This window comes from Hippichthys cyanospilos, chromosome 18 (assembly GCF_059441005.1).
Source record: "Hippichthys cyanospilos isolate Australia breed blue-spotted pipefish chromosome 18, RoL_Hcya_1.0, whole genome shotgun sequence".
Classification (NCBI taxonomy): Eukaryota; Metazoa; Chordata; class Actinopteri; order Syngnathiformes; family Syngnathidae; genus Hippichthys; species Hippichthys cyanospilos.
In genome coordinates this window covers 4,140,903-4,168,060 of record NC_142386.1, presented here as the reverse complement: position 1 = coordinate 4,168,060, position 27,158 = coordinate 4,140,903, and the positions used below count along the sequence as shown (strand labels likewise).

Genomic DNA, 27,158 nt, shown 5'->3' with positions numbered 1-27,158 from the left:
AAAAGATGCCGTTTGGATATGATTACTATTTAAATAAATACCATAAGTCTATAGGCATGCAAGAGTAGGATACTGTAATTGCACCAGAAATAGAACGCCATTTGATATATTTGTTTGATTTTCGGATTGATTTTCCATCCAATTGTCAATTGTTACTTTTATCTATCAATATTAGTTTGCTTATATGAATATTCTCATCATTTGAAACCGTTTTTTCTCGTTTTTGAAGCAGCGCGTGATCATAACGCATGGAGTTCTCACGAGAGCCGTCACAATGTCGTCACCCGGCGCTGCGGCCGGATAGGCGGGCTTCGTTATGACGCTGCCACACCAGTGACGTCAGACAAGCTGCAATGACGCCAACGCAGGATCCTTAAAGGGCCGCTCACCGAGGTCATGCGACTTCCACCATAATTAATACGAATTCATAATTCCTGGCGTGCGTTTTGGAAGCTAGTGGCTCAACATAGCACTCAATTACTGCAGTTTTATTCCAACCCCCTCTTAATGTCCTAAATGGACTCGCCCGCTGTCACCCCCCTCCCCCCTCCCATGCACGGCGTCCCCCTCTTGCAGCAGCAGGCCGCGCGCAGGAAGGAAGTCATCGCGCACGGCAACAGCCCGTCTGCCGCTTGTGCAGCTAGAATGACATAAGTGAATAAGAGGAAGCGGAGCAACCAGGCATCGACGCTCATTTTTTTTTTTTCTTTTTTAGCCTTGACACATCCACTCGCCCGAAGATGCTCATCAAAGAATTGTAAGTAAGCGTGAGAGCGTGCGACATTGTGTGGAGGATGAAAAGGAGGGGAGGGGGATGTCATATTTCCACCGCATGAAGCGCGGGAGATGATGAAGGATGTTGCATCATCATCATCATCCTCACGTGCAGCATCCGGCTCGGGCATGGCTGCTGTGCCCTTCACGTTCTGCACATATCGCAAAACGTAAGGAATGTGTAATTGACCCATCTCTTTGCTTTTCCACGCCATCCTCCTCCATGTTCTTGACGGAAGCTTGGTGAAGGTGAAATCCCTCACTTTGAAATAATATGTGCAGCCAGAAAGCATTTTTAATTTTTTTTTTAAAGAGAGCTTTTGTTTCAAGATGATCAAAATGATTGTTGGTAGCTGAGGCCTGCTAGCAGCAAAGGCACGGCCATTTGCTCACACCTATACCCAGCCTCTTATTTTTTTAATCACGTGGTCACGTGGATTTAATCAATAAATTGCCACCACCACTGAGGGAAAAAAAGGAGTGATGACATGCAGCCATTAGGGAGAGTCTTGCTTGCGCCTGGGTGTGAATTAAAAAGCATTAAATGTTGTCAATGCTGGAAGATGACATGCTCACACCTGTTAAAATAATCCAGATCTAGTGTGGGATTAACGACAGAGCCCTTAATAGATGTCAGAGTCAGAAATAAAAAAAAAAAAAAAATCACGATATTGACGCTTTGATTTTTGTTTTTTCAACTGCAGTTATTATAGTGAGTGTTGTTTTGAATGGTCCTACATGCAGCAGCTGTCCCAGTTTGGGGTCGAGCCGCAGATTAGCAAACAGCGAAGGAAGGATTATGCCAAATTGGTTATACGCTGCATATTTTAGTACCACTGTTAGCATTAAAACTATAGGACAACGTAATGTTCCTTGTAGTTTGGGCCTGTCAAATTTGTCAAGGTCACAGATTGAACCCCATTTATCATGTGGCTCCTTTTATACTTTGTGTTAGATGGCTCAATCAGTAAGAATTAAATCCTGAATGTATCATCAAACTGAATATAAGGTGACCCGAATCATTCGGAATACATCATGTCAACAGCAAAGTTAGTCGGTAAAAATTCAAGACAAAATGTGTCAAAACAGAATAGAGAGTGATCGCAAAGTTTGGTGTACACCAGTACAGGTCTATCAGTAAGAATTAAAGCCTCGAACCAGTAATCGCAAATGAGGACAGTGAAGGTCTAATGATTTCCCAAGTGGATATTTCAGGATTTATGTTAGCTTAGCTTGGTAGCATGTTTAAAACTTACATCAAGATGCAGACTAGTTGAGACGCTCAAGAACACGTAGAGCAATCGGGTTGGTCAAGTGCACATCTTGTCAACAGCTAGCTCAATAAGTAAGAATTAAAGCCGCAACTTGGTACAGCCTGATGCCGTCTAAAGTTTGAGACTGTCCCATTCAGACACAAAGTTGACCGGGTGGATGTTTGTTGGCAGTGTCGATGAGGCAGGATGAATTAAAATATAAATGAAATTACAATAAAAATTAAAGTCATACTAAAATTTTAAACAAAAATTAAAAATACATTTAAAAAAATGTATTAAAATTAAATTACATTTAAAGAAAAATGAGGTAAACTCAATCAGTAAGAATTAAAGCATGGGTAAATTGTGATACTACCATCACATCAAAATGGTCCAGAGAACCATTTTTTCTCTTTAAAATAAAACATTGTTCCATTAAATGTTTTTTTTTTTTTTTTAATTAATGGCTGTCCTGTTTTCTGTCCCACAGTCGGGTGATTCTTCCTATCTCCGTGGAAGAGGTACATTTAAATTTTGAATATATTGCACACAAAACAGTGAAGTGTTTTTTTTTTGTTTGTTTGTTTGTTTTTTGAGGGGGCGGTGTTAGCTCATAAATGTCACTCCCGTTGTGCTGATGCAACGCTAAGCTCAGAAGAGCCTAAAGAACTCCCAAGATGCGTCTCCACCGTCCTTGACCTTCACATTTAGTCAGACCAGTCATACACAAATGTGTGATGTAGACGTTTTCCCTGAGGGCAGCAAGTGCCACAAATACTCTACCGGGCCTCCCTTTGAAAGCATTTGGCTTTTATTTCCGTTCGGTTAACTTTCAGCGCCCGTGGCTTTACTGCCGAGTGATATTTTCACTCAACAAGATTTATTTCTCTTGGTCACCTTTTTCCTTCTTCTTGTTGCTAGGGCAGAATTCGCAGAGGTGCAGTCATTTGCCCGTGGCGTGAAAGGTGGCTTTACTCCGTAGTAAATATAAAATGAAAGCTGGATCCAAATTTAATAGCGCAGATATTTACTCCTTTTCACACTGGCTCATGAAGCTGTCTAATTCCTAGTTCACTTTCATGCGTTTAACCCTTTGCACACGCTTTGAGAACTAGACACATTGCATTTTTTTCTGAATGTTGTAAATGTTTTTAAAGGCAAAGATATTTTATGATTTTTTTTTTTTCCTTCAAGCAGTCGAATTATTCAGTGCATTTTGAAATTTTACATGTTTTAATCGTCTGCTGGAAATTTCAGCTCCCTTGAGTTTTTTCCCAATGATTCTTTTATAAAAAAAAAAAGTTCCATAATGTGTAACATAATCCCACAAGGGTTATGATACATTCTTGTTGCTAGGCAGAGTATACTTTGTACGGTGGGGGTTAAAAAGACAATAAAGGCTACAATGTCTTAAGTGTAAAATTCATATTGAATGCCCGCGACTGTCATCGGCGCGTATCAAACGACGTGAATGCACTGCGTAAACGTGCAAATTCAGTCCGCGCCTGTTATTATCTCAAGACTTCGCCGAGCCGTGTCGTCCAGATTTGTACCGAGGTTACACGCACAGTGGATTAGATGTGATTAAGAAAGAAAGGCAACCATTGTTTTGCAATTCTAACAGTCACATGGATCAGCAAGATGGCGGATGGGAGGTACCGGGGAAATAAGCATTTGAGAAAGAAAACAGTCAATCAAAAAAAAAAAAAAAAAAAAACCCAACATTCTGCAAGAAATAACACGTTGGAGTTTTCTTTCGTTGGCAGTACCAAGTGGGCCAGCTGTACTCTGTGGCCGAGGCCAGCAAGAATGAGACGGGAGGTGGCGAAGGCGTGGAGGTGCTAAAAAACGAGCCCTACGAGAAAGATGGCGAGAAGGGGCAGTACACGCACAAAATCTACCACTTGCAGAGGTAAGAACATGCAAATACTTTTGAAACACTAACGCCTGTTAAAAAAAATATGTATACACTCAGAATGAGGTTTTTGAAAATTCTACCCCGAGGGCATTTTCACTTAAGCCACATAAAATTTGGTCAGTCTATCTATCACCGGAAGTCCATGAATCCATACTCAAAAACCTGCCATTTAGCTTTTTTTGTAATTTGGGATCAATTTGACAAGCCTGTCCTAGATTTGTTAGCTGCCAACTTGTAATCCAAGACACTGAAAGTCTGCTGTTTCCCACTAGGAAAAGATTTACAAGAGCAACCGTCTGATTTAGAATATATTAGATAGGCAGACATACAGATGTATAGCTAGCTACGATTAAATAGCTAGCTAGCTAGCTAGCTAGCTAGCTAGGTAGATAGATAGATAGATAGATAGATAGATAGATAGATAGATAGATAGATAGATAGATAGATAGATAGATAGATAGATAGATAGATAGATACTTTATCCATCCTTTGCGGGAAATTAATATATATATTAAGGTAAGGTGATATTGCCGCAATAACTCGACTCCTGACAGTTTGACTTCCGTGTGCCGATTCTCTCTCTTCCTGCAGTAAAGTGCCGTCCTTCGTCAGAATGTTAGCCCCGGCTTCGGCCCTCAACATCCACGAAAAAGCCTGGAACGCTTATCCCTACTGTCGCACAGGTAACACACACACTTGTATACTGTACAAAACGCAATATCATTTTTCACAGCAGTACTTTTGTCGTAAGATAACGGCATTTTGCTCCTGCTGACTCCAGGCTAATGCTAATGATGTGGTACAGTATAATGTCATAATATTCCTGTATATTTGACATTTGAACATACAGTGGAATACATTGCGTTTAATGCCAGCTTGGCCTCTTGCTTCTGTGGCACCCCGATGGAGGGCCTGAATAATTTACTGAGTGTCCAGCAAGAAAGACGAGGCATGCAATCACCTGATCCTCACACACGCTCGCATGAATACGCAAGACAAACATTCTGCGTATTGTCAACTTTGTATCAAATCAGTAAATCATCTCTTGTTTTTTGTTTCTGTCTTCGTCTTGGCTTGCTTCCTCCCACCTGGATACGTAGTTATCACCGTAAGTACAATCCAGATATTGTGAAAATGCACACTTAAAAAGAGCGTGGACGCCGACAAGAGAAATTTGATCGGCGGCGTATTCAGGCGACGTGTCTATGTGTGTGCGCGGGTTCATCCGATTCTTCACTGTCATCTCCAATGCTGTTTCTCCTCCCACGACAGAATGAATACATGAAGGAGAACTTCCTGATCAAGATCGAGACCTGGCACAAACCTGACATGGGACGCCAGGATAACGTAATCATGAACTTGTCATGAGCGTCCTTGTTATCCCAAATTGCTTTTACTTATTTGAACAAAGCTAATGCGGGAAATATTCTATACTATAACAATCCCTTCTGCTGGTTCTCGTTGTGTGACGCCTTTTCACGGGATTCGACAACACTAAAGGATTCTTCTCTAGGAAATAGAATCTGTGATGTAGTATGTCTATGAGCCGCGACCCAATGTTTTTACGTGTGATTTGAACAGGAAAGCAATTCTAGACTGTAAAAATTTGGTTAGAAATCCCATAAAATAACACCACAAAATGATTCTTTTGTTTTTTTATTTTTGTTTTTTAAACAAGCAAAAACTTTGAGTCAAATTGACCCAAATACTGAGTGGACCGTTTTTTGACCCATGTTTGGGTTAATTTTGACCCTATGTTTTATTTGTGATTTGTTAGAATTTCCACCCAACTTTCTGGGTTGTTTTATGCAAGATAAACCCACCCAAAATGGGTCTTTTTATTCCAGGCGATCTAAAAAAATTCCGTTGTTTTTTTAAACAAACAAATAAATTGGGTCGAATACAGAGTGGGCCCTTTTTGATCCATATTTGGATTTTTTGGGACCCAATGTTTTATGTGTCATATGTTAGAAATTCCACCGAACTTTCTGGGTTGTGTTTTTTTTTTTTTTAAAAAAACAAGCAAAAAAATTGGGTCGAATTGACCCAAATCTTGAGTGAGCCCTTTTTTGACCAATATTTAGGTTATTTTTGACCCATCTATTTTTACAGTGTACATTCTCAATTTGACGCAATGAAAGCTAATACAAAATACACTTTAGGATTCTTTATCTTAGTTTCAGCACTCATGAAAGACACTTAATATAAGGGACAATTCAGTGGTGTCAAACATATGGACCGCGGGCCAGAATCTGAGATGATTTTGTAATATAAAGTTGAAAAATTAACGTCATTTTTTTTCAATACATCAAAAACGTGAAATGTTTTATGATGAATACTAACGTTAATGTTTTATGATTAATATAGGTGCTGTGCATGTACAGTACTCTTTTGGACAGTATTTAAAAAAAAGAATAATAAAGCTGAAGTTGTTGTTTTAAAGTTATATTAACATATACTACCATGATTTTATTGGGAACAGATTTTCCTCTTGACATCTATGGTTGAATCCATTCTAACTCTAGTCAGAACTCCCCTTATATCTTTGTCTTTTCTTAGGTGCACGGTTTGGATGCGGAAACCTGGAAGAAGGTTGATGTAGTCTATATAGACATCGCCGACAGAAGCCAAGTCGAACCCAAGGTGTGCAGAGTTATTTTGAGACCACTGATGTATTTTTTTTGAAGAACGCCATATGTATGTAATATGTTATTTCCTTTTTTTCTGCAGGATTACAAGCCAGAGGAGGATCCCTGCAGGTACAAGTCAGTGAAGACGGGACGAGGACCTCTAGGGCCTGACTGGCGGGTAATTTATTTGCTAATTCTTCTATTTGAGAACCAGCGAGTTTGCTGGCTTGATTTGTCTTTTGGAACTGGAAAACAAAAATCCAATACTCGAAATTAAATGTATGTTCTGAAGCAATTGGGGTGTAATATATTTTAATTAGCCCACAATTCTTTATGTGAACATGAATTTGTGGACTGTAATTAGGAAGTTATAATGCATACTTTCATACTACCAAACAACTATCAGAGGTCTAAATTTTTTGCTGACTGAAGAGGCTGCGGTGGAAATTGGTAAGTAAACCGATGCAGGACATGCATAATTTAGAAGTTATGTCGTATGGTTACTTCGTACCTGGCAACAGTCAACATAGGCCACAATTAATTCAGTTGAAAACCGTTGGGTCCACACACGCAATACTAAAAAATTGTGGGTCCCAACAGAAATGTTTGGAGTTCAATACGTGAGCAAAAACCAACAGCAGATTACAAATGTCATCGTAAAAATGTGTTAAATTTGAATGAACTTAGCATCCGTCATCATCTTCTTCATCTCGCTACCACTGATATAACTTAGTCCAATTTGATAGAAAAGTACATTTTTTACTTTAAGTATTTTTTAAAAATTAGTTTCATGATGCATGTTTTGTTCCTGTTCTCGATCTTCTGAAGCGTTTTCGCGTCTTTACTTTCTGTCTCATTGTCTCCTAATTGTGTATTATTTGACTTGTGACGGATAAAAAAAAAAATTTACAGAGTTTACACTGTTTTAGGCCTAAAAGTAGCCCTTTTTTATAGGTCCCATGCGCAATTTTTCTGTGAAATAAATTTGAATGGTTGAAAAATTTGGCCCACAACTTGATGATAGGGAAAATTGTACGTAAGTCGTCGAGTTTTGTTGAGTAAAAGAGTAGCTGGACCACGATTCACATATTGATGTCAAAAAAACGACAGGTCCAAGGGAAGCACGTTGATTTGAATGTATGCGTCCCCATCAAAATGATGCGTCTGGGAGACGAGAGCACTGAATATTGTATTGCTAGTTGGCCGTAGCCAACCGCAGTGACAATTCATTCAAGGCTAAGACATTTTCTGCCTAAAAAAATCAAAACAGAGAAAAATAGAGAGTGATATTTAATGCAGGATATTCCTCCATACTTGTTCCCGCAGAAGGAGCTCCCCAACAAGAAAGACTGCCCACACATGTGTGCCTACAAGTTGGTCACGGTCAAGTTCAAGTGGTGGGGCCTGCAGAACAAAGTGGAAAGCTTTATCCAAAAGGTTCGTCCTGGCGGTTTCGAGTCGCCCGACGCAGTGACTCGCTTTCATTTCTATGCATCCGCAGCAAGAGAAGCGCCTGTTCACCAACTTCCACCGCCAGTTGTTCTGCTGGATCGACAAGTGGATCGAATTGAACATGGAGGATATCCGCCGCATGGAGGAGGAGACGCGTAAGGAACTGGACGAGGTAAGGACGGACGGGAAGGGTCTTGAGGAAGTGGAATGCGGTTGATGGGTGTGGCTTCTCTTGTAGATGCGAGTGAAGGACCCCGTGAAAGGCATGGTGGCGCTAGAGGACTGATTCTGGTCCCCCCAAGACTGTGAATGCTGCTGCTCATCAGGTGAGTTATCAGTTCAGTAGAGAGGCACCCTTGAGAAAACGGGTGAAATTATGCTTTAGTGCCACCTTGTGGACAAGTTCAGAAATGCATTCTTGTCATCTAGAGCAGAGGTCCCCAACCGCCGGTTCAATGGCACGGTCCGAGGATTAATTGATGAGCCGCACCCGAAATAATGAACTTGTCACGGCCTGTAAGAGTTGGCTAGTGTTTGCGTTGTTTTGCCTCCCTCTTCAGGCGTTTTTGAGTAATTGATCTAATTTCAGTTTATTCCAAGCTGTGTTACCATAGGCCGATTTAATCACATGACACCTCCGGCTCACGGGGCAGTGACGACGTGAACTGAACAACACACTAGTTTCCGTGTTTACAGCCCTCCCACTCTAAATTTCTTCTTTCTGTCTTTCAGACCCGAATACCGAGACACCAGCGGATTCACGTCCTCCTCCCATTTCAACCAACGTGACATCCAGCCATGCCCTCCAAATTCCCTCGCTAGTTTTCAGGAAACCGGACCCAGTAAACCCCTCGTCTCTGGTCTACGTTCCTGAGGCATTTGATAGAAAATCAGTAGAGCCATTTCTTCATAGATTCATTCCCAAAACCCCAGAGAGTTATTTCTCTCTGCCATATAGGATTTACTCAAGCTATTCCGATGTTGTACATAAATATACACTATGCCGTCGGGTGGGGAGTGATGCAGTATTTATATACTGTACATATAAATATGAATATAATATATCAACAGGGTTTTTTAAATGATTTTTTTTGCTGTTTGTGGACTTTTTTTTCCCCACCAGCTGCACGTGTTTTTTTTTTTTCATTACATTTTTGCTTTCCTTTTGCGTCGTTAGCTTGTTGTTTGTCGTTCCAAGTTGTTTTTAGGGTTTTGTTTTGTTTTGCCCTGGTAACATTCTGCTGCTTTGTGGCATTGCGTGTGTCTGTGTTGCCTTTGTGTGCGTGGGTGTGATCTTGCAAGTCTGTCCAAATGATTCAATTAGCATTCAGTTAGCATGGGAATTAAATAGGCATACTTTCCATAAACCAAGTAATTCAAGTCTTAAAGCCGCGTTTCCATAGTTGGGTATGCGACAGCAAAGGTCGTGAAGATTACCGTAATTCCCCATAATATAAGACCCCATTAATTTTGGGGTCCACAATTAATAAACGAGTCCGCTAAAAACTGTTCAAAAGTATTGATCCCAAAGGTAAAAGTTGAAGACAACTTGAAAAATTTGTATTTTAGCCAGAGACTTCAAGTCATAATTATCATTCCGAGGGCCAAATGAAATGATGTGGCGGGCCTGATCTGGCCCCCGAGCCTTGAGTTTGACACCTGTGTGCTAAATAATTAATGGGAAAAATGTGGTCAACACAGCAACTGTCAATTGAAATACAGCTCATTTTATATTGCCAAATACTGAAAGGGGTACCAAAGACGTTTTCTATTTTTGAGCACTTTTTGGCACCAAAATGGTGGATCACCGAACTCGGCTAAAGCTAGACGCTAACGGTGCGGCAGCAGTAGTATTGCAACGTGTCATGTAATAAATTATAGGCATAAAAAATATCAAATTGTAGCTGAAATTTCATTCAAATATTAAAATTAAGTGATTTACAGCGAGAAGCATATTGCTAGCATATCCGCTATATATAGCATCGGACTCAAATGCATTATTGAATGTAATAATGTCTGTAAAAAAAAAATTGTGACGTAATGTAGATGTTGTCACTATACCGCCGTGTCACGATACTGTCGGTACAGTTTGAAAATGCGCGAACTGAACAGCTCGGCTTGGGAACGCGGCTTTAGCATGTCACCTTCCAGTGGATAAACGAGCTTATCCAGCAATAGCAATAACTGCCATGTCGACAAAAAAAAAAATTCAGAACTCTATTTTTTATGTTTTGGGGGATTTTTTTTTTTTTTCAGCCCGAACTGTGTCCTGTTGTTTTTGCTGTGTGTGCATGAGCATACGAGCCTGTGTGAGTGTGTTGTGTTCAGTGATGTGACTGTTTTTTGTTTGTACAAAATATCAGAGCCAGAAAGACTTATTGATTTCAATTTTTTTGTGCAATATGTCAAGAACCCTTGAAGATATTTGAACACATAATTAGACAAGATAATTAAGGTAAGAAATCAGCACATTTTTGCTGTCAACTCTCTGAACTTCCAAGTCAGGCTTCCATAAAGTATCGTACTGTACTCCCTGCACAAGGACTGCATCGAAAAAACAAACAAAAAAAATCTATCGTTTTAAATGTTGTCGTAGTGATGTTGTCATTCCGAGCTGAACGTTGCTGAGGGAAATTACTAACGCCAACTGAGAATTAACATTTAATTCAAATTCCAAGGCCAGAAAAGGAACAATAAGACCAAAAAAAAAAAAGTGTTTTTAGCTCCTTCGACTCTCACTTGTGTGTTAGCGTGACCCTTGCTTTTTTTCTTGATCTTTTCTTGTGGATTTGTGCCTTTTTCTGTTGTCATCTTAATCTTCCAATAACACAAATTGTTGGAAACGTGAATTGACGAAATTAATAAAACACAACAACAACAAAATATTTATCACTGCTTTTTTAACCTGGATGAATATGAATGTGCAAATATGTATCTCTCATACACACACACACACATTGAACACGGCAAAATTAATCAGGCTTTAGTCGGCAAAGATTACATCAAATCCTGCTTACCGTGACATTTTGTGACAAGTTCATGACCCCAAACGAGGCTGAAAATATCTCTTTTACATACGTTTAATCATGTAGAACAGGGGCATCAAACATGTGGCCCAAGTGGAATACTATAACAAAATAAAGATGAATGAATTACATTTAAAGATTTTTATTTTATTTATTATTGTGGTTATGTGGCAGTCAATCTCTTAAAAAACATGACAGACCGATTTATAATTTATAATAATGATTTTCAAACATGGATTTGGAGTCACAGGTCATTAGCATGCAAGCTACAGTCATTAGCCAGTCAGTCCAATTTCATCAAACAATTTATGAATAAATTGGATATTGTATTGATATATTAAGTAAAATCACTGTCAAACAAAACTAGATCACTAGAAATGACCCTAAAATGGTCATTTCAAACCAATTGGACTTTTTTCATGCCTTTATCACATGTCCACCAAATTTACCAATTAAAACATAGTTGGAGGCCAAAATGTGTTCATTTTGCGTGGAAAATCATCAAAGTTTGCCGTCAAACTGCATGTGTCATGTCGACTCAACAAATGTGTCCATTCATGGATGACATAATGCTTCTCATGCATCATAAGCTTGATCCCACCTTTAAGTGGGGCAGCAGCAGGTCCACGTTGTTGTTTGTAAGCAGGGGCGGCAAAAACAACGAGTCCACAGCTCCAACGACGGGAGCTTCAGCAGGAAAGCCGATCCAGAATCTGGACTCCTCCTTGGAGATCTTTGTCATCTGCGCGCAAGGAGTCTGCAGCTTCTTCCGAACACCTCAGCACTCCACCACCCAAGACACAGGTACCCAAAACACACTTGGAAGTTTTCATTGTGATAGAAAAAAAAATCTCAGTTATTTTGGGAATTTTTTTGTCTTGGCAAGGTCCTCTGGAGCGAAAACAAGCTGCCAGTGTCGACAAGCTTAGTCCGAACCGCAGCTTATTTGAAATACTTCTGTGAAATACAGAGAAAGTTTGTTTTTGTTCCGATTATGTTCAATGAGCTTAACCCTGTGATTAAAAAAAAAAAAACAATGCTTAACCATCCATTTTCTATAGCCGCTTATCTTCACAAGGGTTGCTGGTGCCTATCCCAGCTGACTTGGGGCAGGAAGCGGGGGACACCCTGAACTGCTTGCCAGCCAATCGCATAGCACACAGAGACGAACGACCATTCATGCACTCAATCACACCTAAAGACAATTTAGTATGTCTTATACACCTGCCATGCATTTTTTTGGAGTGCCTGGAGAGAACCCACACGGGCTCGGGGAGAACATGCAAACTTCACACAGAAAGCCTGCTGGATTCGAACTCGGGTCCCTTAACTGAGGCGAACGTGCTAACCACTCATCCACCAAGCCGCAATTCATAATAATTGGAGACCAAAACTAAAACCCGGTGTACTACATTTAAAAATATACTATTGTGCTACTGTTCAAGTGATTTCACTGCCCACTGGGTTTTGCTTTATTCAGCGTGACACTCACAGATGACGTACAGTTTTGACTGTTGCCATGGTGACTGGCATGGAGATTTAATAGCGTTGTGTGTGTGTGCGTTTGCACAGAGGACGATATGAGTGCTGCAAGATTCCCAAGCGGAGGAAGAGACAAGTGCAGGTGAGTTCATCGTTTTTTGTTCTCTTCTTGTTCTTGACTTAAGGAACACACATTGCACTAAGTGTTATAAGAAGCTTTAGGATGGGTTTGCGCAATAAAACTCCCATTCTTCAACTTTTTGATCCACTTACAAACGCGCCGCTTAAGTCTCTGCATGTGACTTGCTTGCGGCAATGCCAGATTCTTAGCTCCATCTATTTAGAAAAAACACAATTCAATTTCTTGTATCTATTCATGTGTAATAGGTTCAAGTGTATATATATTGTGTAAATACAAAAATGATGGAGGAGAAGATGTAAAAGCTTTTCATAAAAACCCTAAAAAACATGAATATGAATAAGAATTGGTTGCCATGCAATAAATTAAAAACGGGAATCTGATTTAGAATGACGTGGAGAGATAGGTGACGAGTCAACAACAGGCAACACCGGGAGTCCTATTTGAACTAAGGACTTCTTGCGGTAGGGACTTCAAGCACTACTTCGTCCAAAAAGAACCGACAAAGTGACAAGCGCGTTGATAAAACGGTTGTCAAACAGATGTGAAACGAGATGTAAATTAATAACCAGATGTGAGAGTGCATAAAGCAAGGTAACAATGTCAACGAGATTTGAAACAAAATGTTATGTAAGTTCACTACATTTGAAGCCTGATGCAATGTGAACAGATTAGAAACCGGATGTGAAAATGAATGACAAACTGACATAAAAACCCTTAAAAGGAACCTAAAAAAAAGTTGACCAGATTTAAAACTGATGTAAAATGACATGAAAACGGTGAGTGAAAAGTGAAACCAGATGTCATGCAGATTTGAGACCAAATGCAATGTAAACAGATGTAAAAGCATTTGAAACGGTTGTGAAAAGAAAAGCACTTGTACAGTACTTGATAAGAATGTCGGCATGTGAGTTGACCTATCACCCACATGAGTGAAAAAGTGGAACACGGCCAAAAGAAGCCTAATGCCATTGTCCGCTCATTAGTCGGCGGGCCGAGATTGCGGAATGGCGGCCTCACAGTTAACCCGCTTATTTACACCAGCCTCCACATTCCTCACATAAATCTCCTTCCCCAAATCCAATGCCACACCGCCGCTTTTATTATGGACGGAAGTTCGCCAAGGACACATCACGACGCTTCTTTCCCAGCGGACCTTCGAGGACAACAGGAAGTTAGTTTATCCACCTGAGATGGACTTCCTGTCGGGCCGGGTGCGGCAGCGCTCGGACAGCGTCGGGAGCGGCGCGTCTACATCGTCCACGTCTTCGTCCAGGATGCTTCTACGCCAGAGGCTTGCTCAGCTCCTGAGCCGCATCGACGACATGAGCTCGGAGGACGAGGCCAGCGAGGAGATGTCGCGCACGCTGGACGATGCCTTCCAGCTATGCTCGCGCTTTGCGCCGCCCACCCACGCCTTCAGGTGGACTTCTGCCAAGGCCGCTTTGTCTCTGCACTTGCATTTTGGATCCAAATATTAAAATCAACACCACAATAATAACTAAGCGGTTGAAAAAATATCGCGTTGACTCTAAACTGTCTTTGGACTGTAGTGGTGAGTATCAAAAAACATAAAACCTAATTCATGTGAAAAGTAGTGATGGGAAAATGCAAAATTGATGTAAACAGGTTTAAAACCAGTGTAAAACCAGGCAAAACAAAACAAAACTATTTTGCAAAAAGATGCAATGTAAACAGATGTGAACAGTTCTGGGAAATGGGGAGTAACTCAATTATTAGGTGAAACAAGGTCAACAAATCACATATAACAAAGCATATTTCATTTGTGAATATTAATTGTGATGACAGGCTGCACATGGTGACGTGGAACGTTGCTACAGCGGAACCTCCTGATGACGTCACCTCCCTGTTGCAGCTCGACGTCCAACCGCCCACCGATCTCTACGTTATCGGGTGAGAAACTAACCTGAAATCAAGATCTGAACTCATCGCAAAGCGCTTTGGGAAAATAAAAACCAAAACATTTCATTGAAATGGATATGAATGGAATATGAAGAACATGCAAAAAAAAAAGAAACAAGAAAGTTGAGAAATGAAATGAAATCTGACGACAAACTAACGTGGAAATGACTTGGAAAGACGTAAGACGTTTTAGGAACTCAAGTAAAAACGATTTACAACTAGCAAATTAATGGAGCGCTAGATGTCAGAAATAAAAAATGAAACAAACATGAAACTAAAACTCATCATCGGAAGATGACAATGTAAAAAGATGCGGAAAATTCACTCCCGTGAAAAAAAGCACGTAAAAAAACGTTATACCAGATGCATATAACATTTAAAGGTTTGGAAAATGAATGGGCGAACTGATGTAACAATTGAAGACAAACATCAAACTGATTTGACACCATATGTCATGTAAACTCTGTATAACCAATGTGACTCTGAATTAACACCAAATATGAAGGAAACTGATATAGAAAATTAACGGGAAAACGATGCAAAGCTTAAACCTATTTCTGTATTTATTTGAAATCAATTGCGACGTAAACATGAAAAATTAAAGGAACGAACTCAAAACTAATTTGACACCAGATATAGTATAGGAAGACATTTAAGTCACCAATGTGCCGTTGTGTGTCAGGCTTCAGGAAGTATGCGCCACACCGGTCCGCTTCATCTCGGACTTGATCGTCGAAGACTCGTGGAGTCACGTTTTTATGGACACGCTTGCTCCACGAGGCTTCGTCAAGGTGAGGAATAAAAATTGAGACTTTTTTTTTTTGCGTTTTAGTCCTGACGTGTAATTCCCTGTGCGTCCATGCAGGTGGTGTCAGTGAGGATGCAGGGTTTGCTGCTGTTGGTGTTTGCCAAACAGTCTCACCTGCCTTACATACGAGATATCCACAGCACGTACACCCGCACCGGGATCTTTGGCTACTGGGTATTATATTGCTCTTACAATTTGAATTGAATTCATTTGAATCCAAATTCATTATTAAAAATGTTTGTTTAAGGGTAACAAAGGGGCGGTGTCAGTGCGCTTCTCCTTTTACGGCCACAAGGTGTGCTTCCTCAACTGCCACCTGGCGGCGCACATGAGCCACGCCTTGCAGCGCGTTGACGAGTTTGAGCACATCTTGGAAACGCAGGAATTCGACGCCGATGACGCACGCCGAGTGCTGGATCACAAGTCAGTCAACAACCCCCCCAAAAAAAAACCTCCACCAAGGCGCGAGAGTCCATAGAATTGTCAATATATATATATATATATATATATATATATATATATATATATATATATATATATATATATATATATATATATATATATATATATATATATATATGTATGTATTAGTGTGTGTGTGTATAAAATCTAATGATATATAATATCTCATCCTTATCCTTGCCAACACAGGCTAGTGTTCTGGTTCGGAGACTTGAATTTCCGCATCGCCGACCATGGCCTGCACTTCTTGCGTTCGTCCATCAATGGCGGACGTCTCAACCTACTTTGGGGCAAGGACCAGGTGGTACACACACGCACGTATACATTCATGCGCACACCTACACACGAGTGCTGATGTACTCCCTGTTGTGCAGCTGCTCACTATGAAGAAAAAAGAGGCCTTCCTGCAGGAATTTGAGGAAGGACCCTTGAATTTCAAGCCCACCTACAAGTTCAGCAGGAACTCCGACGCTTACGACCTTGGGTAACAAACACACATGCGCACACAAATGCCATTGACATGCAGGACGTCCATAGATGATAGGCCGTTTGTGTGTGCGTGCGTGTGTGCGTGTGCATGTGTCTATTAGCGTTAGCACTGCAGCGCTGCCTCTAACCATGTATAGGCTCAGACCCCCGCAGCGCTGCAGCACCACCCTCCTCTTCCTGCTCATCTCCCTCACCTGGGCACTGTTCTCTGTCCGTCTAGTATACCCGCCCAGGTGGGTGTCTCCATGGCAACCTCAAAAACCTTACAAACTGGAGACCAAATTAAATACTGAAGGCTGGAAAATCTCCCTGACTGAGAGATCAATTGAACACCGATGCTTAATACCTTGGGTGGAATTCCAAAGTGTTTGCTGATTGGCTCAGGAATAGACTCACACAAACACACACACACACACACAGATGTATTGTCAGCATACTGCTAAGTAATTATTTTCAAGATTCAAGAGTTTTTATCGTCATATGCATGGTAACACTACACAATGAAATTCTTACTTCTCTGAGCAGACTTACATTCCACACAATAGAGCAAATAATAAAGTAGACAATAGTAGGCAATAAACCATTAACATCCTAATTAAAATCCTGTTGTTATTGCAGATAGTAACAAGGCCGTTAGTACCATAATGCTAGCATTGTGAATAAAATGCTAACAACATCATATTAGTATTTTACAGACAAAAAGTTTCAGATTATTCTTGAGGGACTCACATGATTATGCCAATGACGGAATATCTTAATATACAGGTTCAAGCTCGGTTTCAAGCCAGTTGCGTAAGGTTAGCTTTTTAGCTAACGACGGACTTTGATCTTGTCTTGCATCACCTAGCGGCAAGAAAAGGAAGCCTGCGTGGACCGACCGTATCCTGTGGCGTGTCAAACCCAAAAACTCGCCATCGGACGACGACGATGACAAGCTGTCGACAGCCACGGACGACAGCCTGGATGAGTACCCCCTGGTGGTCAACCAGGATAAATACACCAGCGACATGAGTTACGGCGTTAGTGACCATAAGCCTGTCATGGCCAGCTTCAGCCTGGAGGTGAGAGACCGCGTAAAGCACCTTCAGTAAGGACCTGAGCTGTGATTGGCCTGTCTACTTGGGGGCGTGGCTCGGCAAAAGGTTGATTCTCGTTTGTTTTTCATTTGTTTCCCGCGGGTGCACTCACAGCTGAGGAAACACTTTGATACGCCGTTGGTTCACGTGTCGCCCGAAGGCGTCTGGAGCGCTGACCAGGACGCTCTCTTCAACTACACCGTCCAGGAGGACTTCCTGTCCTCGACGTGGGACTGGATCGGCCTCTACAAGGTGCGTCCCGGAGGAAAAATAAATAAATTGCTTGAAAAAGGTAATGATCAATGGATGCCGTGTTCTTGACTCACAGGTCGGTTTCAAGAGCTCAAGTGACTACGAGACTTTCGTGTGGGTTCGAGAAGACGAATTGCCAGAGATTGACGAAGTCATACAGGTGATGCAATAGCATCTTCTTCTGATATGTGTATGTTTTCTTTGTTTGAAGAAGAATTTGTTTTTGGTCGCAAGATCTCTGTGGATAAGGATGACATCCCACTGCTGGGCGGACAGTTTGTACTGGGCTATTACAGCACAAACATGCAAAGCATCATTGGCCTCAGCGCCAGCTTCCAGGTGAATGCAGCTCATTTTTTTTATTTTATATAGAATGTGTTTTTAATTCTAAGTTTTCTTTCGTTCAATCTTACAGATCTTGGAGTCAAAACGTGCCGTCATGGAGGGTCTCGTGCCGGAGAACATCAACGGGCTCACCCAATAAAATAAGAAGAAGAAGAAGATTGATGTCGGGGGTCTTATTATGTGAGTTCACAAATAAGAAAGACTGGAGGATGCAAGACATTTTTAAAAGCCTTTAAAGAAATGAAAAGATAATGACGAGCTGATGTAATCTGTTGGAAAGGATAGTTCGCATTTAGCCGCCAACAATAATTTAGAAACGGGCAATGAATAAGTTAGTGACACATTTATTTGGATTTATCGGTTCGCTTTTGGCACTGAATGCTGGAGAATTGTGATTATGTTTTGAATAACTTGACGTTAATTTTTAAATGAATAAAATCAATTAAGCCTTATTTGTTTTAGACATTTTGGGGCGTAGCTATTGAATGAGAATGACTATTACTGTATGTCAATTTACTGTATATGGCTGTTAAGTGTTGGAAAGTTTAAGTATGTGCATGATTAAAGTGTTAACAGGCCAACTGAATAGGATGAAAAAGAAGTACTTTTACATTCTTGTGTGTCTACAGTCTGGACACAGGCGATGGATGGTAATGTGGAAAAAAAAAACTTTGCATCACAAATGCTGGAAATCATATTATAAATGTTCTTTTGACTTCCTGTTTTAATAAACCTGTTGAAATGTGCACCAATTGTTGCTTTTTTTTCTTAATAAAAATATGGTGTAAGAAATCATGAAAACCTTAGCAATATTACTCCAGAAAAAGAAAGATATTTGTATTTAACTAGTTTGCAGATTATTCTGAGCCAAAATGATCAAGTACAACTGGATGGATTGGATGGTATTTATTTTTATTATCAGCACAAATGTTTGTAACATTCAACGTTACAAAATAGATGGGAGTAACAGCAAATATTAAAATTTGTTCATACGGGGTTTTCCCCGTCATGTATGTAGTCCTTGATGTAGATTCGGATTTTACAGAAATATTACTACGAAATTAGCCACATAGGGAGTACTTCCGTATTCCCATCAGCCTTTGGGGGCGGGGCGGACTCGACGTACGCACGTGTTGACATTGCACATAGCTTCCCAGTTAAAGGTAAGTTCTAGCGAAATTATACGTTAGAGTTTCTTAATTCCAGAGCCGACTGATATGTGTGGGCTGTTTTTGCTCACGTAAGTGTCACCATAAGTGTCGTTTCGATGATTTAGATGGGTAAAAACACTGTAGTAGCTTACAGCTAGCTACACAAGCTAGCTTGACGGGCTAGCGCTACAGCACACAATTCGAAGTTTTGCTATTCAGTCACCCAGTATCGCGTTAAACGCAATTGAAGGACCGGACATTTAGGACCGTGCTGTGTTCATGTAAGCACGCTAAATAATCATTTTATACAAAACGTGGTAACTTATTGTGGGAACGTTTTGGTTTTCATAAGATTTTTTTTCCATATCCGGCTTCCGTAGTCCAACGTTAGTAAATAACATCAAAACATACTCTAAATACAGAAGTGTGTTTCACATAATTGTTACTTGTTACTGTGGTAGCTGAAGTAAATGTTTCTGGGGACACCTGCTTTTCAAATATTTGTTTTTGTTTTGTTTTTTTTGCATTGGGAGTGATAAAGTAAAATCCAAGAGGGAACACTGAAAAGCAAATATTAATTCATCCATCCTGCCATTTCCTCGAGCCGCCTTTTAGGCCAATTAGAGGACCGTCAAAAGGTGTCTGAAGATGAGCGAGGTGGTGGAGCGGCTCCTGATCCAGTTCCAGGATGAGAAGGGGGAGATTCTGGGCTCCCCTTTCGATGTTCCTATTGACATCAATCATGAGAAACTACAGCTAGTCTGCAATGCGCTGCTGCAGAAGGTACATACGACCAGAAGCTGCATTTACACATAAATGACAATGCTTCATACGACATGTCTTCCCGATGCATTCCAGGAGGAGGCAGTCCCCCTGGCATTCTTCGCCCGTGGTGACACAGAAATCGTGTCCACCCTCAGCGCCTGCGTTAAAGAGCTGGCATGGGAAACGGAGCACGTACTGCCGGTGATGTACCAGCCCCTGGCCATTTTCCGAGTGCGAGCCGTCACCCGCTGCACCAGCTCGCTGCTTGGGCACACCGAAGCCGTCATCTCCACCGCTTTCAGTCCCACTGGCAAGTAAGTGGCAGGAGTAGGCCTCGTTCTTTTGTACAGCAATGCTTTGACTTATAGTATATGTGATTTTTGATTTTTTTATACATTTGAAATTCAAACATTTCTTGCGTGCATCCCACTCCATGTTAATGGATTTTGTACTGAACCATATCACTGCTAACTGTATCTTTCTGTTTTCAGATATTTGGCCAGCGGTTCTGGTGACACAACGGTGCGCTTTTGGGACCTGATGACCGAGACGCCGCATCATACCGCCAAAGGTATGCTCGCTGCTGTTTGCACTAATATAAACTAAAACCTTAGCATAGCCAGCTAATTTGTACTGGATTGTGTTTTATTGGAATTAGGACACTCACATTGGGTTCTAAGCATTGCCTGGTCACCTGATGGCAAAAAGCTTGCTTCAGGTTGCAAAAACAGTCAGGTGACTGCAAAACATACTCACATGCATGCGTACACCTTGTTGCACGTGTATATTTTACATTTCTTTTGTAGATATTTCTGTGGAATCCAGTGACAGGCTCACAAGTGGGGAAGACCCTAACTGGACACACCAAGTGGATCACATGGCTTTGTTGGGAACCTCTTCATCTGTAAGTGTCGGTGCGCCCGATTGGTCCAATCTTTGGAATGAAGCATTGAGGCAGAGCTTAAATTTCATTCACCATGAGCTTTATTATCTTTAAAATTGGCGCATAGTCCTTAAACCAGCTTTAAAAATGATCTGTTATTCTTAGTGCCACCTTAGATGTGATCCATCGATACACTTTTGAAGGTTCTACCTAAATCTGCCTTAAACCTAAAGTGTTTTTTAAATAAAGAAATAGGAAACTAAAAGATAGCCAGTTGTTTTCAGTTGTTTGTACATGTACCTCAATTAACCGTCCGTCTTGTTTTCCCCAGTAATCCCGAGTGTCGCTTCCTGGCGAGCAGCTCAAAAGATGGCTCGGTGCGCATCTGGGACGTGGTGCTCGGCCGCTGTGATAAGATCTTGACAGGTCACACGCAGTCGGTCACTTGCGTCAAGTGGGGTGGTGACGGATTGCTGTACACGTCGTCACAGGATAGGACCGTCAAAGTGTGGCGGGCCAAAGACGTGAGTTCCTCTGCTGGGCATTAAGGGCAAAATGCTTCCGTGAGCAAGACTCCATTTGCTATCTTTTAGGGTGTCCAATGCAGGACGCTGCAGGGCCACGCCCACTGGGTCAACACGCTGGCTCTCAGTACCGACTACGTGTTAAGGACCGGTGCCTTTGAACCGGCCAACGCCACCGTCAACCCGCAGGACCTCACAGGATCATGTAAGAAAAACATGTAAGGCGTTTTCTGCCCCTGGGTTGCATCTTAAAAAGCATGGTGTGATACAATCTTGAAATTGCATTAAGGTTAGGGGCGGGTAGTTCACATTGGAGTTGTTCACTTTATTTTGACTATGAAAAAATATGAATCCTAACATAGTTTTCTCCTTATAGTGGAAGAACTAAAAGAAAGAGCCTTGCAGAGATATAAGACTGTTCGGGTATGTTTTTTTTTTTATTTTATCTAGTTTTAAGTCTGTATATATTAAAAAAAAAAAAAACACTTGTGTCCCATAGGGTTCCCACCCAGAGCGTTTGGTGTCTGGCTCGGACGACTTCACGTTGTTCCTATGGAATCCCGCTGAGGAGAAGAAGCCTCTCGCCCGGATGACAGGCCACAGCGCCCTGGTCAACGAGGTTCTCTTCTCCCCGGACACCCGCCTCCTGGCCTCGGCCTCCTTCGACAAGTCCATCAAAATTTGGGATGGTCGGACTGGGAAGTAAGTCGTACTGCCGTTAACAACTCCGTGACTCTGTCCAGTAAGCTAACATTTTGGCACCGTGTCGCCCTCAGGTACTTAACGTCCCTCCGGGGTCACGTGGGTTCCGTGTATCAGGTGGCGTGGTCTGCAGACAGCCGGCTGTTGGTGAGCGGCAGCAGCGACAGCACGCTCAAAGTGTGGGATGTCAAGAGCGGGAAGCTCAACATGGATCTGCCCGGACACGCTGATGAGGTGAGGGAACTGCCATGAAGAGGGAGGGAAGTTCCAGCAAATGCTCAGATTTTTTTTTTAAATTTTATTTAAAAAAAAACAAAAAACATAGGTCGCCACATCTGCTTTTTTTAATTGGTTGTTTGCCTTCAAACAGGTCTTTGCTGTGGACTGGAGTCCAGACGGTCAACGAGTGGCCAGCGGCGGCAAAGACAAATGTCTCAGAATGTATGGAAAGCTACCGTCAGGCATTTGTTATTCAACTCAACCATGCTCACTTATTTTTTGGGTGTTTTCACAGATGGAGAAGGTAGCTCTGAAGGCCGCGATCTACAATCCCTTCCCGTCAAGTGATTTGACAGCCGAGGGTAGAAGGTGCTAAGTCTGTTTTGTGTTGAAAAAGCATTGTCATGGCAACTCAGTGACACTTGCAAAGTCAGAACATGAAGAAGTTGCATTGGGTGATATGTGTGGGTGACAGGTGAGATTGCTTACAACTCACCCCACACACTTTTTTTTTTTTTCTCTTCATCATCTAAGCCTCAACCTGCAAATTTCCTCAAAACTGTAATGAACTCGCACCACCCGGCCCCCATAACACTCTCTCGTAAATAAGTATACCAAATAGCTTTCATTTGAGACGTCGATGTTTATTACATCATAAAAACCTCTAGTTCCTGAATCAAATTTTTAACAGTCAAAACAATTGCAGAGTACACACGAAAATCGGAGCAATGCTATGGAAAGGGAGGGGATCACATTTTGACTTTGGCGAACAAAAATGGGACCGAAGGCTTCATATGTGCTAGGCAGAGTGGTTTTAAATACTCGTATTTCCTCGCTAAGCCTCTCACGTGCGGGATCGAGCCCACCGACTCCTCAGTTCCTTCATGTAAACATGAATTTCGACATGACGTAAATGAGGGTCATCAGAATATAAAACCATTTAGTTAACATTATATAAAAGAAGAGAATGTTAAGAAAACACTCATAATTGCAGCTGCAGGCAGCAATGAATCGGCATGTTGAATTTCATGATGAAGGCTAAAAATAGTCATCAAACTGGTCTCGAAATGCAACATGAAACAGTCTAAGTCAGCCTTAAAACTACATGTGCTCACAAGCTTCTTTGGAAACGGCGCATCCGAGTAACACAATAATTAGCATCGAACAGGACTGATGGTTTTAGCGTGTGGCTAACCAAATAAATGAGAATCAACTCGCCGGTGACTAGAAGTGCGCTATGTTACATCTACATCAGAGAGATTTTCTTTTTTTAAAACTGTGCGTGAATCGAGTTAGAGGTTCTCAAGTGTGAGAGGTTAAAGCTAAATGCACTAATTAGCTTTGCGGGCCCCACAGTCTGAGTAGCGCGGCAACAAATGAAACGGGAGGACTGAGTATCTGGCTTATCGGTGACACGTCTCTCCCCCAGTAAATAAATTAATAAATAAAGTTACTTAAGTCAGGCATCGAAGAAATGTGACAAGTGTGAGATGTTAACACGACGTGCGCTGGCTTCTCGGTTTTGGCTTCACATATGCTTGTAAACTTTGTGCCAATTAGCATTGAAAGATAACTGACTTAACATGTGGATAACTCACAATTCCTCCCTGAAAAGCAGCATGAATCAACTTGGCAATGCAGAAATGCCAGTGTGAGATCTGAAGCTTTTTTTTTTTTTTACCAAAGACTCATTTGTAGCTTCCGTACAGAGTGCTCACACAAATCCGACAAATGGTCATGAAAAATAAAACCCCTATATGGACCAGAGTATTGGGACGGTTTTGTTTGTTGCTGTTCAACCATTAGTGTGCCGTTACCACGTCTTAGCGCTGGAAAATGTTCCTGAAGCGACAGGTGGAATTGTCTGGTGGTTTCCAGAAAGCTTTGGCAGTCTTTTAGGAGACCCCTCAATGGTCCTCCTACTGGGTCTTCCACACGTTGTTGAGCAACTTGACCACCTCCTCATAGATCACGAAGACGATGGCCACATCCAGACATACGCGGCCCAGTCGGGGAACGGTCCCCTTGTAAAACCTTTCGGGACGTGATGGAACGGGTAGATGTTAGTTCCTTAAGCTCATAGCTAGCCAAAAGAATGGAGGCGACTCACGCTTGCGGTCCTTCCTGCTTGAGGATCTGGAAGGCGCAGTCCGCTGTGTTCTTGTAGCGATGGGCATCCAGACCCTACGAAAACACTGTTTTCAGAGACCCCTTAAATGGTTGTCAAAAAATGTCCGAATCAACCTGCATTCTTGTCTTGACCACATCTAGAGGCGTGTTCCCAAAAACGCTGGCGGCCCCCGCCGTGGCTCCGAACATGGCAGTGACAATCGGGTGCATTTCCTTTCTGGGATCGTCACCTTTAGGGGCATCAAAAGGAACGGTTTAAAAATGAGGAGGAGGAGCAAGTTTCTGAGCTTTCGACCAAATTTGGTGACTCCTGGTTCAGTGGAAGACCCCTTTAGTCAGTTTGTTTTATCAGAAAAAAAACTTACACTGTTGTGGTGCAAGATGTTGTATCTTGAGAAGGACCAGACTAGCACTGGCTGATCACGCGTTACTTTTTATGAACATGTAGAAGGACTTTTAACAGGTCCTTGGTCATAATTTGGAGATTTGGTAGTCATCAGCCTTTGTCCTCTATCGTTAGTTAGGTACCAAAACATACTTTTACATTTTCTGAAGAGGTCTAAAGGTAAAGCGGGAATTTCCCAGCCTTTGCGGTTCTATTGAGGGATATCAGACAAACATGCGTAAAATTCTTACCTTTGTACCAATTACGTAGCGCGTTCATCACGTAGAATCGGATGGCCTGATTGGTTCCCTGCTTGAGCACGGTCGCAGTCAGACCTTGGTAGGTCCCCCGGACACCTAAGGTGGGGACACCAGATTGAGGCACGGTCTAAAAGCCGTCATCCGGGCTTGCCACGGAAGTGCTACCTTGCTCTCTGATGATCTCGCTAACGCCGTGAAAAAAGCCCCGGTAGCGAGGCCTCATCGAGCACTGGTCGTGAATCAGCTTCACCTGCGGGGAGGGACAGGCGACAGTCCTGCGACTGTCCTCGTCACAAACGCGTCCCCCTATTTCACACTTTGGCTACCCACTTTGAGCGTCTCCATGGGACACACGATTACGATAGCCTCGGTAATGCCCGCCCCCAAGCCACACAGAAGACTCCGCGTGTTGTCCAGTCGGCCTGTAGCATCTCGCATTGGGTTGCTGAGTATTTCGAAGGTACCGAATCTGCGGGGGGAAAGAAATCGGTGAGTATTCGCATGGGTCAAAGCGGACTGAATTGAGAGCTGGGGGTCCTTGTTCAGCTGACGTAAATGTCCATCCGCTGAACTTTTGGGGGTGGGAGACACCCTGAGATTTCTTTGACATCCAAATTAGGACCGTCGGTCCCTCGACAAATATTTGGAATCCGTCCCGCTTGGAGCGCAAATCCAACCTGACTGCCGATTTTGGGATGGAGCCGTAGAGCAGCGAGCTGAGCCCTCGGTATAGGCCTCTCAGACCGTGATCCTGCACCGTCAGCTTCACGCAGTCACCTGTCAATAACGGGGACGTTTAGACAAGGTCAGACCGGAAGCAACATCCTGATATGACCTACCGATGCCCCGGTAGCGCGGCGGGTTGGCTCGCTCGTCCAGCTGCAGCTGCGTCTTGACATACTCAGTAGGGAAGGTGATGCAAATCTCAATTCCGCCAGCAATCCCACCTAATGGAAAATTAGATTCAAATCAAATTTCAATTTTGCATCATATGCGAGCAAAGTTCACTAGCAAATTCTGACCTTTCATACATAAATGATTAATAATCAACACCCTTGCAAAACATGATTCATTGATATGATTCCTCATAATCACAGGGCACGGGTTCCTCAGTCAATATGCAGTTGAAGAAGTGATCGGATTTTTTATTGCAATTCACCATTGGCATAGATGTAAACGCTATTGTACATGAGCATCACTGCTGGATTTCCTGCTTGACCCAATTCGCCTTAATAGGCGCCAGCTTGTGCACAAAGCAGCTCCGCAATCATTGCAATCGGCTCAGTGAAGCGTAATAGGAAAGAAAATGGAGGAAAAAAATGAAAGATACAGCAGACCTGCTAAGATAGCCTTTCCGGGGTGCGTTATCTTTCTACCCCCCACTGCCGCCGCCGCCAAACTCCTCCTGGCCGCATACGAGCGCTTCAGGGCCGGCGGAGGTGAGAGCGTCGCGCCAGGCCAAGCTCTCCGCCGCCGGCTGTCGCCGTCGCCGCCGTCACCCAGAAGAGAGAGCTTTTCGAGCGGCATGGCGGCGAGAAGGCTCGGTTGTAACGATAAACAACACCACGACGGCTTTCGAGGTGGCTATAGCCAACAATGCGCGATCAGTATGCGAGTCAGTGGGTCAGCTGAGCGGACAGCGCCATTGGCTGAAGGGGGCGATGGTTTGTCACGTGATCTGACGACGTCTGTTTGGACCAATGAGGAGGAGGATGCAGATTTTTAACGAAATGTATAAGCAAACAATAGTAGAACATATCAAAGAACAATACAATTATATATATATATATACTTACATACACACACTAGGTGTACTAAAATGTATATGAATACGTTTAACTTATCACAAATCTTTACTGTTTCTTGAGCCTTTTTTACCTGAAAGAGTGTATTTTTGTAGCAATTTCAGAAATAAATAGAATCATTTTTTCTTCATTATTTTTAACTAAGCCTAACAAATATTCTTCCAAGTGTATTTCTCCTAACGAAAATAGTGATTTTTAATTTAAGTGTAATAACGAGTTTTTAAAATATAAACAATTATACATACATTTACAAATTTGCATTGTTTTCTCGAAAGCCTGCACACTTATCATACCTGTTAGAAACA

General features: G+C 42.1%; 4 protein-coding genes across 6 annotated transcripts; 3 read left to right on the top strand and 1 right to left on the bottom strand.

Annotated features, from left to right (window-relative positions):
* The first annotated feature begins 366 nt into the window (after positions 1-366).
* On the top strand, positions 367-10,910 carry LOC148408559 (phosphatidylinositol transfer protein alpha isoform-like). The gene is made up of 12 exons (XM_088440040.1): positions 367-757; positions 2,518-2,548; positions 3,794-3,939; positions 4,537-4,628; positions 5,046-5,053; positions 5,218-5,292; positions 6,505-6,588; positions 6,676-6,753; positions 7,902-8,012; positions 8,077-8,199; positions 8,266-8,353; positions 8,760-10,910. The coding sequence occupies exons 1-11, from the start codon at positions 741-743 to the stop codon at positions 8,311-8,313; spliced, it is 813 nt and encodes a 270-aa protein (XP_088296166.1). The 5' UTR covers positions 367-740; the 3' UTR covers positions 8,314-8,353; positions 8,760-10,910.
* A 768-nt stretch (positions 10,911-11,678) lies between these two features.
* inpp5kb (inositol polyphosphate-5-phosphatase Kb) lies at positions 11,679-18,777 on the top strand. Of its 2 annotated transcripts, XM_088441754.1 has the most exons (13): positions 11,679-11,857; positions 12,626-12,677; positions 14,484-14,588; positions 15,280-15,388; positions 15,463-15,579; positions 15,653-15,828; positions 16,057-16,168; positions 16,242-16,351; positions 17,204-17,417; positions 17,547-17,684; positions 17,761-17,844; positions 17,919-18,023; positions 18,100-18,777. In XM_088441754.1, the coding sequence occupies exons 2-13, from the start codon at positions 12,634-12,636 to the stop codon at positions 18,166-18,168; spliced, it is 1,383 nt and encodes a 460-aa protein (XP_088297880.1). In that variant the 5' UTR covers positions 11,679-11,857; positions 12,626-12,633; the 3' UTR covers positions 18,169-18,777. The 2 variants fall into 2 exon arrangements, with proteins under 2 accessions (XP_088297880.1, XP_088297881.1); XM_088441755.1 differs by lacking the exons at positions 11,679-11,857; positions 12,626-12,677 and adding an exon at positions 13,769-14,097.
* A 357-nt stretch (positions 18,778-19,134) lies between these two features.
* On the top strand, positions 19,135-24,040 carry nle1 (notchless homolog 1 (Drosophila)). Of its 2 annotated transcripts, none has more exons than XM_088441162.1 (13): positions 19,135-19,192; positions 19,796-19,963; positions 20,039-20,259; positions 20,437-20,516; positions 20,604-20,680; positions 20,752-20,849; positions 21,160-21,352; positions 21,422-21,557; positions 21,729-21,775; positions 21,852-22,054; positions 22,129-22,288; positions 22,425-22,495; positions 22,569-24,040. In XM_088441162.1, the coding sequence occupies exons 2-13, from the start codon at positions 19,829-19,831 to the stop codon at positions 22,579-22,581; spliced, it is 1,434 nt and encodes a 477-aa protein (XP_088297288.1). In that variant the 5' UTR covers positions 19,135-19,192; positions 19,796-19,828; the 3' UTR covers positions 22,582-24,040. The 2 variants fall into 2 exon arrangements, with proteins under 2 accessions (XP_088297288.1, XP_088297289.1); XM_088441163.1 differs by having other exon boundaries at positions 19,785-19,963.
* Positions 22,897-26,697, bottom strand: slc25a1a (solute carrier family 25 member 1a). The gene is made up of 9 exons (XM_088441164.1): positions 26,386-26,697; positions 25,888-25,995; positions 25,726-25,825; positions 25,379-25,517; positions 25,214-25,298; positions 25,040-25,144; positions 24,518-24,633; positions 24,384-24,457; positions 22,897-24,307 (listed from the first exon to the last, which is right to left on the bottom strand). Exons 1-9 carry the CDS (start codon positions 26,573-26,575, stop codon positions 24,193-24,195), a joined length of 1,032 nt encoding a protein of 343 aa, XP_088297290.1. The 5' UTR covers positions 26,576-26,697; the 3' UTR covers positions 22,897-24,192.
* Between the last annotated feature and the right edge of the window lie 461 nt (positions 26,698-27,158).